Source organism: Giraffa tippelskirchi, chromosome 2 (assembly GCF_054371585.1).
Source record: "Giraffa tippelskirchi isolate mGirTip1 chromosome 2, T2T-mGirTip1v1.2.pri, whole genome shotgun sequence".
NCBI classification, from domain to species: Eukaryota; Metazoa; Chordata; class Mammalia; order Artiodactyla; family Giraffidae; genus Giraffa; species Giraffa tippelskirchi.
Genome location: NC_137276.1, coordinates 94,800,634 through 94,818,495, shown reverse-complemented (window position 1 = coordinate 94,818,495; position 17,862 = coordinate 94,800,634). Strand labels below are relative to the sequence as shown.

The 17,862-nt window shown below is 43.6% G+C and overlaps 1 protein-coding gene, 1 long non-coding RNA gene and 1 other non-coding gene across 3 annotated transcripts in view; 2 read left to right on the top strand and 1 right to left on the bottom strand.

Annotated features, from left to right (window-relative positions):
- LOC145539833 (uncharacterized) overlaps nucleotides 1–17,862 on the top strand; it is a 386,573-nt gene that overhangs the window by 28,151 nt on the left and 340,560 nt on the right. The window lies entirely within an intron of this gene.
- Nucleotides 3,924–17,862, bottom strand: part of RBP2 (retinol binding protein 2) — a 44,257-nt gene continuing 30,318 nt past the window's right edge. Inside the window, exons 3-5 of the mRNA XM_081574018.1 lie at nucleotides 16,867–17,045; nucleotides 8,331–8,432; nucleotides 3,924–4,173 (exon numbers count right to left, since the gene is read on the bottom strand). Coding sequence (XP_081430144.1) covers nucleotides 4,123–4,173; nucleotides 8,331–8,432; nucleotides 16,867–17,045 — 332 coding nt within the window. The 3' untranslated portion in view covers nucleotides 3,924–4,122. The remainder of the gene's footprint in view (nucleotides 4,174–8,330; nucleotides 8,433–16,866; nucleotides 17,046–17,862) is intronic.
- On the top strand, nucleotides 12,826–12,959 carry LOC145540055 (small nucleolar RNA SNORA33). Its single transcript, XR_014078180.1, has one exon. It is a non-coding gene; the product is annotated as a small nucleolar RNA SNORA33 (small nucleolar RNA).

Here is a 17,862-nt window from a genome sequence, read left to right as displayed (position 1 = left end):
GTGAGACAATCCTGTCATGATTTGGATTGAAATAGGCTGAAAGAACAGAAATAGGAGGCAGGCAACTTGCCCTACCTCACTCACAGTGAGTACAGGACTAGGTGACTGGCCCAGGACCCAAATATTTCCTCTGGCTTTGATATAGGAACCTCTAGGGACTTCCCTGGTGGTCCAGTGGTCCACACTCCCAATACAGGGGACACAGGTTTGATCCTTGGTCAGGGAACTAAGATCCCACATGCTGCATGGTGTGGCCAAATAAAATTAAAGCATAAATAAATAAAATTATCAAAAATAGATAAAATGGGTACCTCTCATTTGGCCACTTCTGATCAGTTCAGATACATTTTAGTTGAAAAAGAATGATCAGTAGCATGAATACTGCCACAGAAAGTCTTTCACACCATATATAAAGTAATTCAGTTACTTTACATTTGTGGGAAAAAAATATACTGAGAAAATCCTACTTGGGAAATGAGGGTTTTAAATGAAGTCATTTGTTCTCTCTCATTGAATGCAGATATACAGTGTTTCCAAAACACCCTGTGGACAGGAAACACTGCAGGGTGAAGGGAGTGCTGGGGTTTAAGGCCAAGCTTCTTGGCTGAAGGACTTTGCAGGGCTTTAAAGACACTAATTCTCACTGTGTGTTCCTAAGAAGAGGATGTAGTTCTCAGCATTTCTGAAGTTCATTTAACCACAAAGATTTGCGCAGAATCTTGAGGGGCTAACATTCCCTAGAATACACGTTGCAAAAACTAGGATCAAGAGTTACTAATAAATATAATACCTTATGTGTGCGGAATACTTTTCAGCTAGTCCCCAGTGATCTCACAGAGAAGGCAGTGGCACCCCACTCCAGTACTCTTGCCTGGAAAATCCCATGGACGGAGGAGCCTGGTGGACTGCCGTCCATGGGGTCGCGAAGAGTCAGACACGACTGAGCGACTTCACTTTCCCTTTTCACTTTCATGCATTGGAGAAGGAAATGGCAGCCCACTCCAGTGTTCTTGCCTGGAGAATCCCAGGGACGGCGGAGCCTGGTGGGCTGCCGTCTATGGGGTTGCACAGAGTCGGACACGACTGAAGCGACTTAGCAGCAGCAGCAGCCAGTGATCTCATTCAATAGGGTTTTCTTGGGGGACAAAGGAGAGGGTCATTTGAGGCTGTAGTGAGCAAGGGTAAGACTAGGGGTGGGGAGGTCATTCAGTAACACAGAGAGGCTCCTGGGAAGCTGGGGACAAGGGCCCACTTCACCAGTTCCTCCACTTGGACCCTGGCCTGCCCCAGGAGATGGGCCTGCACCTCCATAGGAGGCTCCCTGCCCCCAACAACCATGGGGAGAACTCCCACCTCCCCTAGGTCCCCATCCAGCGTGAAGCTCCATGGGTCACTTCCTTGGACATCACATGGTTTTGGGGGAGCACAGATTGCCAGGAGGCCCATGTCACAGCCTCCTGTCACAAGGGCTTGAGCCAAGACTAACCCTGGGTCACTCAGGCAGCTGACAGCCTTTCTCTCCATCCCCAAACCCATTTAGAATGTATGGGATCAATGGCTATTCAAATCAGACCAGAGTGTGCTCATACCACCTGCTACGCCTCCTGGCATGAGCCTACTTTTCAAAGGCAAGGCTTATCTGATTGTGGGATTCCAGGCCTCATTACAGAGGAGTGAGGAGATGCCTTCCAGACCCCATGAATGATCCACCTTAAATCCATCTCTATTAACTACTCTGCTGTTCCAGGTGCACTATTCCATTTGTGTACCCAGCAGGAAAATACAGTGCTGCTCAGAGTAACGAACCTAATGTTCTGGAAGCACTGGGAGGCCTTGGAGGTGCTGACCTCTTGCTACTTAGCATCCACTCATCTGGACCCCTGGGGTTGTAGAGGGAGTAACTCTACATAATGACTGGAGCTAGGAGGGCCCTTACACATACCAGCTCCCGTTCCAAGCAATCTGTTTGTATTAACTTACTTAATCCTCACAGTGACCCATCCCAGTGGAGAAGATGTTATTTTTATCTTCTCCATTTTATGGAGGAGGAAAACAAGGATAGAGTCAAATGATCTGCCTATGGTGACCCCGGTAAGAAGTGGAGCAATAAGGACCTGAACTCAGGTTACCTTGCAGAGCTTCGTGACCCCTCTGCCGGCATGCTGGTCTGCCTGGAGCTGTAGGGCAAAGGGCTGACCTGAACCAAGAGCAGCTGGTACTGCAGACCTGCAGAGGCTTTTAGAGGTAGTTCCACTCAGGCTCCTCCAGGGAAAGAACAAACTGGAAGGCATATGCTTCTTAAAATAGAATCTTGAAGACATAAATGTGCTATCCAAAGGAATGAATCTCAAATAGGCAATGTCCAAGAATTAACAGGGGCTGCTGTGTTGGTCAGAGAATGTTTCCAGGTAAAACAACCCCACACAGAAACTAATAACAAACAAACAAGGCTAAACTAAACTAAAAAATAGACAATAACAAAAGCTTCACAAAAAACCACCATGTAGCCAATAACTTCTGCTTATGAATAAAACTGACAGTTCTAGAAATAAATGGGAATAGATTAAAGGGTTTCAAAGAAGAGGAGTGATTTTTGATTTTGGTTTAATGCCAGCTTTCAAGGAAGGAAGACTATGTCTGTTATGTTACACACTCCTGTTTAAAACCCATCCAGATGTCTTTTTTTGTTAATGCTCAAAATTCTCCAAGCCAGGCTTCAGCAATACGTGAACCATGAACTTCCAGATGCTCAAGCTGCTTTTAGAAAAGGCAGAGGAACCAGAGATCAAATTGCCAACATCCGCTGGATCATCGAAAAAGCAAGAGAGTTCCAGAAAAACATCTATTTCTGCTTTATTGACTACGCCAAAGCCTTTGACTGTGTGGATCACAATAAACTGTGGAAAATTAGAGATGGGAATACCAGAGCAGCTGACCTGTCTCCTGAGAAACCTATATGCAGATCAGGAAACTACAGAACTGGACATAGAACAACAGACTGGTTCCAAATAGGAAAAGGAGTACGTCAAGGCTGTATATTGTCACCCTCTTTATTTAACTTATATGTAGAGTACATCATGAGAAAAGCTGGGCTGGAGGAAGCACAAGCTGGAATCAAGATTGCCGGGAGAAATATCAATAACCTCAGATATGCAGATGACACCACCCTTATGGCAGAAAGTGAAGCAGAACTAAAGAGATTCTTGATGAAAGTGAAAGAGGAGAGTGAAAAAGTTGGCTTAAAGCTTGACGTTCAGAAAACTAAGATCATGGCATCCGGTCCCATCACTTCATGGGAAATAGATGGGGAAGCAGTGGAAACAGTGTCAGACTTTATTTTTCTGGGCTCCAAAATCACTGCTGATGATGATTGCAGCCATGAAATTAAAAGCTTACTCCTTGGAAGGAAAGTTATGACCAACCTAGACAGCATATTAAAAAGCAGAGACATTACTTTGCCAACAAAGTTCCATCTAGTCAAGGCTATAGTTTTTCCAGTAGTCATGTATGGTTGTGAGAGTTGGACTATAAAGAAAGCTGAGTGTCGAAGAATTGATGCTTTTGAACTGTGGTGTTGGAGAAGACTCTTGAGAGTCCCTTGGACTGCAAGGAGATCCAGCCAGTCCATCCTAAAGGAGATCAGTCCTGGGTGTTCATTGGAAGGACTGATGTTGAAGCTGAAACTCCAATACTTTGGCCACCTGATGCGAAGAGCTGACTCATTTGAAAAGACCCTGATGCTGGGAAAGATTGAGGGCAGGAGGAGAAGGGGACAACAAAGGATGAGATGATTGGATGGCATCACTGACTCTATGGACATGGGTTTGGGTGGACTCAGGGAGTTGGTGATGGACAGGGAGGCCTGGCATGCTGCAGTTCATAGGTCACAAAGAGTCAGACACAACTGAGCGACTGAACTGAACTGAAAGAGAAAAAAGGTTTATTCAGGGAGGAAACACACTCCATAGACACAGTGTGGGCCATCTCAGAAGCAGGAGAGGCCCAGATATCTTAATGGGCTCTGTCAGGACCAGGAGGGTCCCCATGTCTCCTCCCCAATGCTGGCAGAGAACTCTTCACTGGGAGCATGGAATGCATGCTCAGTAGGCCCTCCTCAAACCATCACTTCTTCTTGAACACTTGACGGCACACCTGGTCGCCGCACGTCAGCTCCTGCAACATCAAAAAGCAGGTGAGCGACTAACAAGCCAGGCCTTCCTTTCACCCACTCCCAGCCCTCTGGGTGTCCGAGTCAGAGAGGAGGGGAGCTGGAATAAAGAGGACAGTTAGTCATTCCAGGCAAAGAGCATTGCAGAGACCCAATCAGCTGGCATGCCCTGCAGGTAGCAGTAATTTGATTTTGACACTTGAATTGAGCTTGAACAGCTATAAAAATGAAAAATGCAAAGAAATTGCCCTCTTGGGTGGGATTTCTCCTACTCTTATGATTAAAGCAATATCGCTTAATTTACAAAAGGCAGCGAAGCCACAATGAAGGGAAGGATCTGAAAGGGGAGTGTTTGGAAGGCCTGGTAAGGGGTTTTCTGGCCTCTGGCACGTTGGGCTGCAGAGGGGCTCCTCCAGGCCTGCCTGGGTAGACAAGATGCTGCCTTTCATCAGGCCAGAGGGAGTCCACATGCCTTACCCGCATCTCATGACCCTTTGAGGGGAGAGGAAAAACACAAGTGTGGGACAACCACAAAAATTTTTCCAGTTGACAATGAATCCATTGTCTTAGCCACAGGGACCACCAGGGTTTGTACTACAATTAAAAAAATCTATCATCCAAGCCAGAGCACGTAGGGAAAGCCATCGATGGAAAACATGGTGACTCCCTCCTATTCATAACTGGTTGACATTGCCTCTGAAATAAAGATCTCAGGGGAAGACAAAGATGCCACAAAAAAAGAAAACTACAGGCCAATATCACTGATGAACATAGATGCAAAAATCCTTAATAAAATTCTAGCAAACAGAATCCAACATCATATTAAAAAGATCATACATCATGACCAAGTGGGCTTTATCCCAGGAATGCAAGGTTTCTTTAACATCCGCAAATCAATCAATGTAATACACCACATTAACAAATTGAAAGATAAAAACCATATGATTATCTCAATAGATGCAGAAAAAGCCTTTGACAAAATTCAACATCCATTTATGATAAACACCCTCCAGAAAGCAGGAATAGAAGGAACATACCTCAACATAATAAAAGCTATATATGACAAACCACAGCAAACATTATCCTCAATGGTGAAAAATTGAAAGCATTTCCCCTAAAGTCAGGAACAAGGCAAGGATGCCCACTTTCACCACTACTATTCAACATAGTTTTGGAAGTTTTGGCCACAGCAATCAGAACTGGAAAAGAAATAAAAGGAATACAGATAGGAAAAGAAGAAGTAAAACTCTCACTGTTTGCAGATGACATGATCCTCTATATAGAAAACCCTAAAGATTCTACCAGAAAATTACTAGAGCTAATCAATGAATATAGTAAAGTTGCAGGATATAAAATTAACATGCAGAAATCCTTTGCATTCCTATACTCCAATAATGAGAAAACAGAAAGAGAAATTAAGGAAACAATACCATTTACCATTGCAACAAAAAGAATAAAATACTTAGGAATATATCTACCTAAAGAAACAAAAGACTTGTATATAGAAAACTATAAAACACTGGTGAAAGAAATCAAAGAGGACACAAACAGATGGAGAAATATACTGTGTACATGGATTGGAAGAATTAATATAGTGAAAATGAGTATACTACCCAAAGCAATCTATAGATTCAATGCAATCCCTATCAAGCTACCAATGGTATTTTTCACAGAACTAGAACAAATCATTTCACAATTTGTATGGAAATATAAGAAACCTCGAATAGCCAAAGCAATCTTGAGAAAGAAGAATGGAACTGGAGGAATCAACCTGCCTGACTTCAGGCTCTACTACAAAGCCACAGTCATCAAGACAGTATGGTACTGGCACAAAGATAGAAATATAGATCAATGGAACAAAATAGAAAGCCCAGAGATAAACCCACGCACCTATGGACACCTTACCTTCGACAAAGGAGGCAAGAATATACAATGGAGAAAAGACAATCTCTTTAACAAGTGGTGCTTGGAAAACTGGTCAACCATTTGTAAAAGAATGAAATTAGAACACTTTCTAACACCATACACAAAAATAAACTCAAAATGGATGAAAGATCTAAACGTAAGACCAGAAACTATAAAACTCCTAGAGGAAAACATAGGCAAAACACTCTCCGACATAAATCACAGCAGGATCCTCCATGACCCACCTCCCAGAATATTGGAAATAAAAGCAAAAATAAACAAATGGGACCTAATTAAAATTAAAAGCTTTTGCACAACAAAGGAAACTATAAGCAAGGTGAAAAGATAGCCTTCAGAATGGGAGAAAATAATAGCAAACGAAGCAGCTGACAAACAATTAATCTCAAAAATATACAAGCAACTTCTGCAGCTGAATTCCCGAAAAATAAACGACCCAATCAAAAAATGGGCCAAAGAACTAAACAGACATTTCTCCAAAGAAGACATACAGATGGCTAACAAACACATGAAAAGATGCTCAACATCACTCATTATTAGAGAAATGCAAATCAAAACCACAATGAGGTACCATTTCACACCAGTCAGAATGGCTGCTATCCAAAAGTCTACAAGCAGTAAATGCTGGAGAGGGTGTGGAGAAAAGGGAACCCTCTTACACTGTTGGTGGGAATGCAAACTAGTACAGCCACTATGGAGAACAGTGTGGAGATTCCTTAAAAAACTGGGAATAGAACTGCCATATGACCCAGCAATCCCACTGCTGGGCATGCACACCTAGGAAACCAGAATTGAAAGAGACGCGTGTACCCCAATGTTCATCGCAGCACTGTTTACAATAGCCAGGACATGGAAGCAACCTAGATGTCCATCAGCAGACGAATGGATAAGGAAGCTGTGGTACATATACACAATGGAATATTATTCAGCTATTAAAAACAATACATTTGAATCAGTTCTATTGAGATGGATGAAACTGGAGCCCATTATACAGAGTGAAGTAAGCCAGAAAGAAAAACACCAATACAGTATACTAATGCATATATATGGAATTTGAAAGATGGTAATGATAACCCTATATGTGAGACAGAATAAGAGACACAGATGCATAGAACAGTCTTATGGACTCTGAGGGAGAAGGTGAGGGTGGGACGTTCTGGGAGAATAGCATTGAAACACGTGTATTCTCATATGTGAAACAGAACACCATTCCAGGTTCAATGCATGAGACAAATGCTCAGGGCTGGGGCAATGGGATGACCCAGAGGGATGGGATGGGGAGGGAGGTGGGAGGGGGATTCAGGATGGGGAACACGTGTAAACCCATGGCTGATTCATGTCAATGTATGGCAAAAGCCACTAAAATATTGTAAAGTAATTAGCCCCCAACTAAAATAAATAAATTAATTTTTAAAAAAAAGAAAGAAAAAGATCTCAGGTGAGGCAAGGCTGGTTCTGAAGGACACCCTGTGACCTGAGTACTGACGCTGGAGGCAGGTATCTGCCTGACTCTACAGGTGAATGAATGAATGAGTGAAGAGCCATCCATTGAAAGAGTCATTCAGTTAACAAATGAGTGGCTGAATGCATGAAGGAGTGAAAGATTTTTCACTCTTTGAATGTTGGATGCATCAATTTTAAAGATTGAAGTGTGAAAATTTAAGCTATCTAGACAGGTGTAATTTATTCAAGGAAATCAGCAACCGTTCCAACTGCTCTGTTCTGGTGCCAAATTAACATAAAATATTTTGGGATTAGGTGGATGTACCTTAGGATGAGAGGGGAGTGCCTGTGGTCTACAGGCAGTTCCCAGGCCCAACTGCCCCCAGTACAACTTGTCTCCACAACATCCCAACCTTATGGTGACCCCTCTCCTCAGAGGCTCACATCACTGAGGCCTGGTCTCAGCCTCCTCCAGGGCCTCTTGATTCTGTGCCTCACATTTCTCCCTAGCTGGTCTTTAACAGACTCTCTACATTTCTCCTTGGATCTCAGCTTCCTAACTCAGCATTTTGAACTTTCCTTTTAATTGCAGCCATTCACAGAAATAGCCATATAGAGTTCCTCCTGGAGTCCCCTGAGCCAGAAAGGAATGACTTTCTAACTGTATGACCACACTAGTTTGGCTGGAGCTTAGGGGAGGAGGGAGGGCCATTTTTCTTGTCAAAGTGCATGGCGAGGTGAACCAGCAGTTGGCAAAAGCAGAGTAGAGGGGAGCTGGGTGGACCCTGAGACTTACCAGATACAGCTTGTCCCCCTCAACCCACTGCTTCCAGCCTCGGTTCTCCTTTTCTCCCTTCTGCACGCACACAAGGACATCACCTTCCCAGACAACCAGAGTCTGTAATGAGAGGTTTCCAGGCAAAGTCAAACACATGGTCTTAATGGGGACTGAACGCATGTAACCTGCAGCTGGAGATCCTGCAGCCACTCCCAGGCTCCTGCTTGGCTCCAGGGCAGAGCCCTCAAGCCACAGCCATGCCAGCATCACCCTCTCTAACCTGCCCCCAGCCTCCTTTCCACACACACTCTTCATTCCAGCCAGACTGGCTAATCATGGCTAGTTCTGTTCTCTTAGAAAGATTTCTATTGTTCCATTTTACCATATGGTAAAGACAGTATTCTGATCAGTGGGGGAAAATGATGATGAATTTAACTATGTTGCCATGTAAAATTTCTGGGAGGGAAAAATACCTCAATGTCAACAGATAAATAACAAACGGGGAAAAGTAGTTGTAACTCATATCAGACAAAGACCTGATTTCCTTATATACAAAGTGAAAGTGAAAGTCACTCAGTCGTGTCTGACTCTTTGTGACCCCGTGGACTATACAGTCCATGGAATTCTCCAGGCCAGAATACTGGAGTGGGTAGCCTTTCCCTTTTCCAGGGAATCTTCCCAACCCAAGGATTAAACCCAGGTCTTCCACATTGCAGGCAGATTCTTTACCAGCTGAGCCACAAGGGAAGCCCAAGAATAGTGGAATAGATAGCCTATCCCTTCTCCAGTGGATCTTCCCCACCCAGAAATCAAACCAAGAGTCTCCTGCATTGCAGGCTGATTCTTTACCAACTGAGATATCAGGGAAGCTAAAGTGAAAGTGAAAGTCACTCAGTCTGACTCATTGTGACCCCATGGACTATATAGTCCATGGAATTCTCCAGGCCAGAATACTGTAGTGGTTAGCCTTTCCCTCCTCCAGGGGATCTTCCCACCCCAGGGATTGAACCCAGGTCTCCTGCATTGTGGGCGGCTTCTTTACCAGCTGAGCCACAAGGGAAGCCCTCCTGTAAATCAATGAAGAGAAGATCATTAATCTAATAGGAAATTCAACATAGGACACCAAACCAACAACTCATAAGGAGGAAAAAAAACACCCTAAGAGCCTATTATACAGAGTGAAGTAAGTCAGAAAGATAAAAATAAATATCATATGTTAACATACACACACACACACACACACACACACACACAGGAATCTAGGAAGATGGTACTGATGAACCTATTGGGAGGGCAGCAGTGGAGACGTAGACATAAAGAACAGACTTGCGGACACAGGAGGGGAAGGAGAGGGTGGGACGGTCTGAGAGTAGCATGGAAACATATACATCACTGTGTGTATTTTGCAGGGAGTTCAAACTCGATGATCTGTGACAACCTAAAGGGGTGAGATGGAGTGGGAAATGGGAGGAGGGGTTCAAGAGGGAGATGATACATGTTTACCTATGGCTGATTCATGTTGATCTATGGTAGAAACCAACACAATATTGTAAAGCAATTGTGCTCCAATTAAAAATAAATAAATTTAAAGTACAGGCAAAAAAGCCAAAACCAAAACAAAACCACCCTAGCAGGTGGCTTTTAAACATAAAAAACATATTCAACCTCACTTATAATAAGAGAGATGCACATTTTAAGGTTGTTTGTTTTTCAGATACAATTCATCCTGTGGTCAAAGATCAAAGAGTCTAATAACACACTGAGTTGGAGGGGATGCTGAGAAACGTGGGCCCTCATACAGGGCCAGTGGGTATATAAATCGGTATGAATCTTTTTGATGGCAATTTTACATTACCTTTGAAAATATAACATTGACCTAGAAATTCTACTTCTGGGAATTCTCCCTGCAGGAAACACATTGTAGGACTGCCCACTGGAGGCCAAGAATAAAGGCAGGGAAACTCCCTAGTTAGCAGGGGGCTGCACGGATGACTCCAAAGCTAACCTTGTCATCCAGAACCAGGAGGTGGACTTTCCCTTGGTCCTGGGTTTCCTCCAGGCAGCATTGCTGACCAGTTAGCACAGAGAAGGTAGCAGAGATGCAGAGCTTGTGATGGACAACCTGGCTGAGTTGACCAGCAGGTTGGAGATGCCACAAGAGGCTCTAACCTCTTATTGAATTTACATATTTACAAAGTTCACACCCTGCCCCACTTCTCCTCCTTCTGTTCCCCTCTTTACCTGTCTTATTACTTGCCTAGGGACAATCTGTACTACCCTAAGTGGTCCTCCAAGGCCACTCACCTCTGTGCCCACATTAGGCTTGCACGTGAAGTGATGATATCATTCCCATCCAGGCAGTGGTGGTGTGTGGGTACTGTCATTTCTCAAGGATGATCCTGATGTGAGCTGGTTTTCTTCCAAGTATGTGCAAACCATATTACGCCTCTATGAATGATATTATGCTAAGGACCAGACATTTATTTTCCTCTCTATCTTGCAAACCCAGTTGGTGATAAACAAACCTGTGTGTTTATTTTAATTCACTGTCCTTGCAACTTCAGGTCTATCTTTTTTTGGGGGGGTGGGTAGAAATCTGTTTTCTACAGATTGTTAAGTCTACCTATTTCTAAAATAATATTTGACCTTGACCAAATTATATATTTTATGTACAATTTTATTTCTCCTTATTTAACTCCTCAGCCCATCACAGCATTGTTTGTTACAGCAAAGGCCTGGAAGCCTCATAAATCCCATCAGTGGGTGACTGGTTAAATAGAGTGTGGTTCCTCCCTGTTCTGCAGTCCTTGGAAGGAGGAGGTAGTTCTATATTATGGAGAAGCGCAGTCTCCATAGTGTATAGTTTAAGTTAAAGAAGCAAGGAGGAGGGCCATGTTTATGAAAGAAAGAGGGATTGGGGATGCACGCATATGTTTTGAATATGTTCTCTGCAAGGAGGCAAGAAAATCTTCAATAGTGGTTGTCCCTGGGGAAGGAACTGAGGGGGTGGGGGCCAGGATAGGAATAAATTTCACTTTTTAGTGTTTAATTTTTTTAACCATGCATATATGTTAATATTCCCCCAATTAATTTAGCAATAAAATTTTACATGTTTAATAAAGAAAATGTATCTCCTCTTCCTTCAGGGCCGTCCTAAGCCTCACATTTTTTAATGTCTTAGAGAAGCTTAATTCATAGATTGTTCTTTTTATCCTTTTGGAAGGAATTTATTATCTGGAATATCCCAGAGATCCCTCCCAAATAGACAAGAAAGGACTCACATCTTCTGTTTGGGCAAGGACAGTGTCTTCCAGTCCCCCAGCCCATATTGTCTTACACATCAAGGACACCTAATGCATGTTGACTGAATGAATGTCTGTCTCCAATAGACAACAAGCTCCATAAAAGTAGAGGCCATGGCAGCTGTTCATTTCTTCAGCCCCAGACTCAGCAGAGTCATCAGCATGTAGGAGGTCCCTGAGAAACACTGTTGAATAAGTCTGTGATTAAATGATTTTGTTGAAACAGAATCTTGAGGATAAATCCACAGGGGGAAATAAATGAGCATGTGTATATATTTTTCATTGCTAGTTCTTGATAGTGTCTTAGTCACCCCACCTTCTTGCTTTAGTTTTGGTATCACCAGAGTGTACACGTGTCCATTAACATGGACAGTAGATGGTAATTGTCCATCTACCTGTCTGCTACTTCAAGAGGCTATGAGATTTTTGAGGGCAGGAAAGGGGGTCTGATTCATTATTTATCAATAGCTCCTGACCCAGGCCTCACAGGCAGTAGGGGCTTAACAAATTTGTGGAAGGAACAAAGGAGAAAAATGTTGGTGCATGAGGGCTTGTCCCAATGTTTTCTTTTAATAACTCATGTTAGGGAACAAGATTAACTAAAAGTTATTCTGACCCCAGAGTAAACTGGTTACTGATGAATTGTGGTAATACCTATAATACTGTAGCCTCACTCCTACATGAAGCAAACAATCAGAAGGGAGCAGAAAATGGTTATATGAACTAAAATGCCACCACTCAATTTGCTTTTAGTTGGTGTCCTTTATCCATGCGTTGGAGGAGGCTTTAAAAAGAGATTCAATTGCCTTCACAGATCTTGAGTTTGAGAAGATGGATATAAGAGAAGAAAACCACTGGTTCTGGGCCATGTTGAAGAGGGAGAGCAGTGTTCCATGAAGATGAAGAGGATGACTTGTAGGAAATTAAAGAAGGAAGTTGGCCTCACACTGCAATTTCTCCATCACCATGTCCAAAGTGAAGTCGTTCAGTTGTGTACAACTCTTTGAGAACCCACAGACTATAGCCTACCAGGCTCCTCCGTCCATGGAATTTTCCAGGCAAGAGTACTGGAGTGGGTTGCCATTTCCTTCTCCAGGGGATCTTCTCAATCCAGGGATCAAACCTGGGTCTCCCACATTGCAGGCAGACTCTTTACCATCTGAGCCACCAGGGAAGCCCACAAAGTTAACATCATTAAAAACAGCCCATGATAGCCAGTCTATGAATCTGCTTACCTGAATGCGTTTCTGCAGAAACACGTTTAGAAAAAGCTGGCAATAAGAAAGCCACGTTATGAAACTTTAAGACACTGAAATCATTAAGGCCCCTGAAAATGGCCACAAGAAAACAACAACAATAACAACAGCCTTTTATGGTAAATTAGACACAGGTACTGTGTCAATGTTAAAGTTATAGAGGTTGATAACTACACTGTGCTTACATAAGAGAACATTCTAATTTTTAGAAAATATACACTGAATTATTTAGGGGTAACCCATAAGATTGCTCAGAAAAAAATGTGTATATACTAGAAAGATTAAGAACAAACGATAAAGCAAATAAGGCAAAATGTTAGCAATTGGTCACTCTTGGTGAAGAGTGTATAGATACTCTTGGTTATACTCTTGAAACTTTTCTGTAAATTTGAATCACTCTCAAATAAGTTTTCTTTAAAGGAAAGTAACAGCTCTTTAAATTAGGAGCAGTGAAGGACACTATTAGCATGTTAAAATCCTCCTCAGTACATCTGTTCTCTTGTAAGCATCAGTTCTGCCTCCTGCATCGCCCAGGTGGGGTCCCTCCTGGGGAGCCTGTTTTCCCTGGGCTCTCATGGGTCCTCTCAAAATCATGACTCTAAACACCATCTTTTTATCTGTTTTTCCTTACCATTATTTTTTAATTGAGATATAATTCTGATAAGATAAAATTCAGCCTTTTATAGCATATGATTCATTTTTAGTATATTCAAGGGTTGTAAGGCCATCGCCACTAGTTAAATCTAGAACATTTTCATTACCCCTAAAAGAAACCCAGTATCTATTAGCAATCACTACTAATGGTAACCATTAATGTCTCTACAGATTAGCCTATTCTAGACATTTCGTATAAATGATATAATATGTAGCCTTTTGGGTTTGTCTTCTCACTTAGCATAACAGTTTCCAAGTTCATCCATGTTATAGTATGTGTGAATGCACTTCATTCCTTTATATGGCTGCAATGATATTCTGTGGTGTGGACATCAGTTACTGCTTCTTAGTTTTATTTTACTTTGGGTAGCTTGTGTATTTTATTTTAAAAACTTTTTGTTTTATATTAGCGTATAGCCAATTAACAATGTTGTGATAGTTTCAAGTGAACAGCAATGGGACTCAGCTATACCTATACATGTATCCATTCTCCCCAAAACTCCCTAGCTCGTGTATTTTTGATGGGGCTTTAAATTCTGAGAAATAAGTAAGTGTAGGAAGCTAGTAAGGTATACAACACACAGGAAGGAAGAAGGCAGTCCCTGAGTCCCTCAGAAAAGAGTCAAATGCATGATCAATGTGGTTTTATCACTCCTGCCCTTGGATATCACAGAACTGGGCCCTGCAGGGCCCTGAAGGGCCTCTGCTGCAACCCACCCCTAAACTCTCTCCTCCAAACTGCTGAACGAGGAGATTTTCAGAGGAGCTCATGCAAATGACCAAGGAGTTAAGAAAGTGGAGTCCTGGATCCTGGAGAATAAGAGGACGAGGAGTAGAGGAGCACTACACGCAAATGTGCACATGCATACAGAGCAACTTCTGCGTGCACTCGGGTGTGCTATCAAGTGTGAGCAATAGAAATTAATCAGAGGCATAGACTCACCCACTTTCGCCCCTCCCTCTTCAGCTAAAGGGTTGTAGTTAGGTTACAGGAAGAAGGTAGTGCCGAGGGCACCTGCTCCATGTTGTATTTCTCATGGGAACAGCCCATGCTGGAGGCTGGGAAAACTCTGTCTGGGTACTTCTCAGCCCCCACCAGTCTTGTGTGTGTGTGTGTTTATGTATGTTCATCAGCCCTGGCTTTTTGCTGCAGGCAAAACATCAACCAGAATTGAGAAAGGGGATTATCTCTTTCTGCAGCGCTAAGAGCTGATCTGGGAGAGAGGATGGATGGCTCTCAGAGGGGACAGTGTGTGGAAGGGAGAGGCCAAAGGGTAGGCATTATCAGATGGAGTCCTTTGAGAGTCATGAAGGATCAAAAGGACATGATCTATTTCAGCAAAAGTGAGTTCTCCAACATCAAAGGTGATAAAAGAATGAGTCAGAGGACAGGCCTGCTTTTCAACAGCCCACACCCAAAACTGAGAAACAAGGGGAAAATGAATCATTTAGAACTGATTAGGTTAGAACAGCAGAGGGATGCAAAAATCCTGAGACAAATCTTCCTATCAGTTCTGGTGTCTGATGATTTGGCCTTGTAGCCACACAGTTCAGAAAAGCCTTGAAGATCTAGCAATCCCTTGGGGAGCGATTCCACAAGGGCTGAGCTTCAGGTCTCCTGCCAAGACTGCTCTGATGGAAGCATTTCCAAAGTGCTTTCCATCTCCCACTTTTCTTCAGCAAGGAGCATTAAACGCCATTCAACCCAGACTCAATGGCTTAGATGATCAATGTCTCAGGACAACTTGATTGAGAAATAAAATCTTGCTTTTTTGGCTTTAGAGTCGTCCTCAGAGAATGATGACCTCTTTTCCTCCACATGCCAGGAGAGGAGCCAGAGTTCTGGGGGAAGAGTTGAGATCTCCAACTTTGAAGGAGTTCCTGGAAGCATCAGAAAGAGTGGGACTCTGGGGTGAGAGGCGCTCACGGGGAAAGGGGAAGGGCAGGCTGGTGGGTCCTGCTTCCTGTGACCCTCAAAGAGGCTGGCCCTCTGTAGAGGTGAGAGCATGGATAACTGGGCACAAGAGCCTCAGTCCAGCCCTCCTCAGCTTGGGAGTCAAGAGAGAGGTCCTGGTAGCTACACTGGCACAGAGGGAGTGGGTACCATGAGGCTTCAAGCTGCCCACTCCTGTGTGAACCACATGGGCTTGGGCTGGACTGTGCAATCTTGGGGCACTTGTATGATGTTAAGACTTGGGTGTGGGCATCCTTAAATTGGATTTCTCCTCATTTGTGTTTGTTGGGACTACCCACGTGCAATTAGATTTGGGAAACCAAAGACGTTCACACTGATCACGAGTGTGGACATGACTGAGATTGGATTTCTCCCCATTTGTGTTTGTTGGGACTACCCAGGTGTAATTGCATTCGGAAAACCAAAGACATTCACACTGAGCATGAACGTGGACAGTACAAGAGTCAGTCACTGGGCTGTGATACCACCAGGTGATGCAGGAGGAGAGAAGGACCTGCTGTTGGCCTCATGTTCCCCACCACCACCCCACTTCTCCTTGCTACTACCAATCTCTGCCTTATTCCTGAGGGCCCCTTGGGTGAGGGCCTGCCTCTTCTGCAGACTCCAGTTCTCGGGCTTGGAGAACACTTCCCACTCTGCACTCAGTTGTCTGCTTGCCTTAGGTGCCTCCCTATATCCAAACAGTTCAAGCGGCTAGAAGTCTGCCTTCTGATGCCCAGAGGGTTTCCTCGATTATGTCCTGCAAGTTAAGGTGAGGCTGAAACTGAAGACACAAACTTGGCAGAGATTTCTCTGAGTTACTAGGATTGGGGAAAGCCTGACTTCATCTAGTCTACTGATTTTTGGGTGTGATTTGCACTGCAATTTTCTAAAAGATAAATAAATCAGTTGGGATCATCTAAAATGGAGATATTTCATATAAGAATATATGAATGCTCAACAGCTCCTGAAGAGAATAAAAATTCTAGCAACATGAGGGCTTTATCCTCTATGGCAATGCTTGACTGCTGCTGAGGAGGGCTGCCCGGTGATGAAGCTATGCTGTTCAGTTGGCACCATTATCAACTCCCCCTGGTCCTCTTCCCTTTGCCTGCCAGGCCCATGTCAGTCTATGAGTCAGTCTCTTATTCTGGACACTTGAGAGGTCAGTATCCCTTAATCTCTCCTTGGTTTATAAGCTTCATGCAGAGGCCAGCCTGCTTCTTCCCACTAAACTTTCAATACTTGCTTATCCAGCATCACTGAGTCCATTCTGGTGCCCCTCTCCTGATGCCTCGCACGTGGTTTCAGTCATTGTTCCATTGTAAAGCCAAAAACCAGCCCCTGCACCAAGAGCGTGCCAGTGAAAACTCTAGCCCGGACAGTACCTTAACTTTCCGGTCGTCCAGGCCCTTTGTATACTCTTCAAACTCCACCCCGACTGTGAAATCCACATTATAGTTACGGAATGTGCTCTTGGTTTGTGTCTTGAACTTATCGCCGTCTTGCTCAATGATCTTCGTCTGAGTCAGATGGATGGCAATCTTGCGGGTGGCAAAATCAATATCTGTTGGCACAGGGAGTTGTGGAGGTTATGAGGTGCTCAGCCAGACTCATTCATTTCTTTAACAAGGCCAAGCACTCAAGACCAGAGGCATGGATCTCAGGCCGGCCACATTTTTTCGCTTAAGTGGGAAGTGAGAGCTGTCTTGTACACGGCCAGTCCGGGCATCTCAGCCAACTGTCAGGAAACCCAGGGTCTCTGGGCGCCTACTTGGGAGCCCTGATGGGAGCAGGAGGTAGCAAGCAGGGCTCACCCCTGAGTTGCATCTCCTCAGGGTGTGTGTACACACGCATACATATATACAACATGCACACACTCTCCCCCACAGCAGCTCCCGTCTATCTATTGACATATTGGTTTCCTTCTTAGAGTTTGCTGAACAGAAGTCTTTGTGGTTTAAAAAAGAAAAAGACTGTTTAAAAGCAACCAGTCTAGATCCTGGGTAAAGACAGAACTTTCATTCATGCTCTCCAAAAGGAAGCATACGTACAAACTTCTGTTTATAGCAGCTTTGGGAGGCTGTTCTGCCTTAGTTATGGCCCCCAGCACAGCTTAGACATACATCAACACTTGCTCAGAGCTTTCTTTTGTTGTCTTTAAGGAAAAGATGAATAATTGTTTATATTTTTATAACAAAAAATTTCAAACAAACCGAAGTAGAGGGGAGAGTACAAGGAACTCAGCATACTCAGCAGGAAGAGGTCACAACTGTCCAGTTTTTGTTGCATCTACTCCATTTACACCTTTTCTTTGCCTTGATATTTTAAAGAAAATCTTATTCATTTCCTAGAGACTACTTGTAAGTAAAAGGGAGCATGCC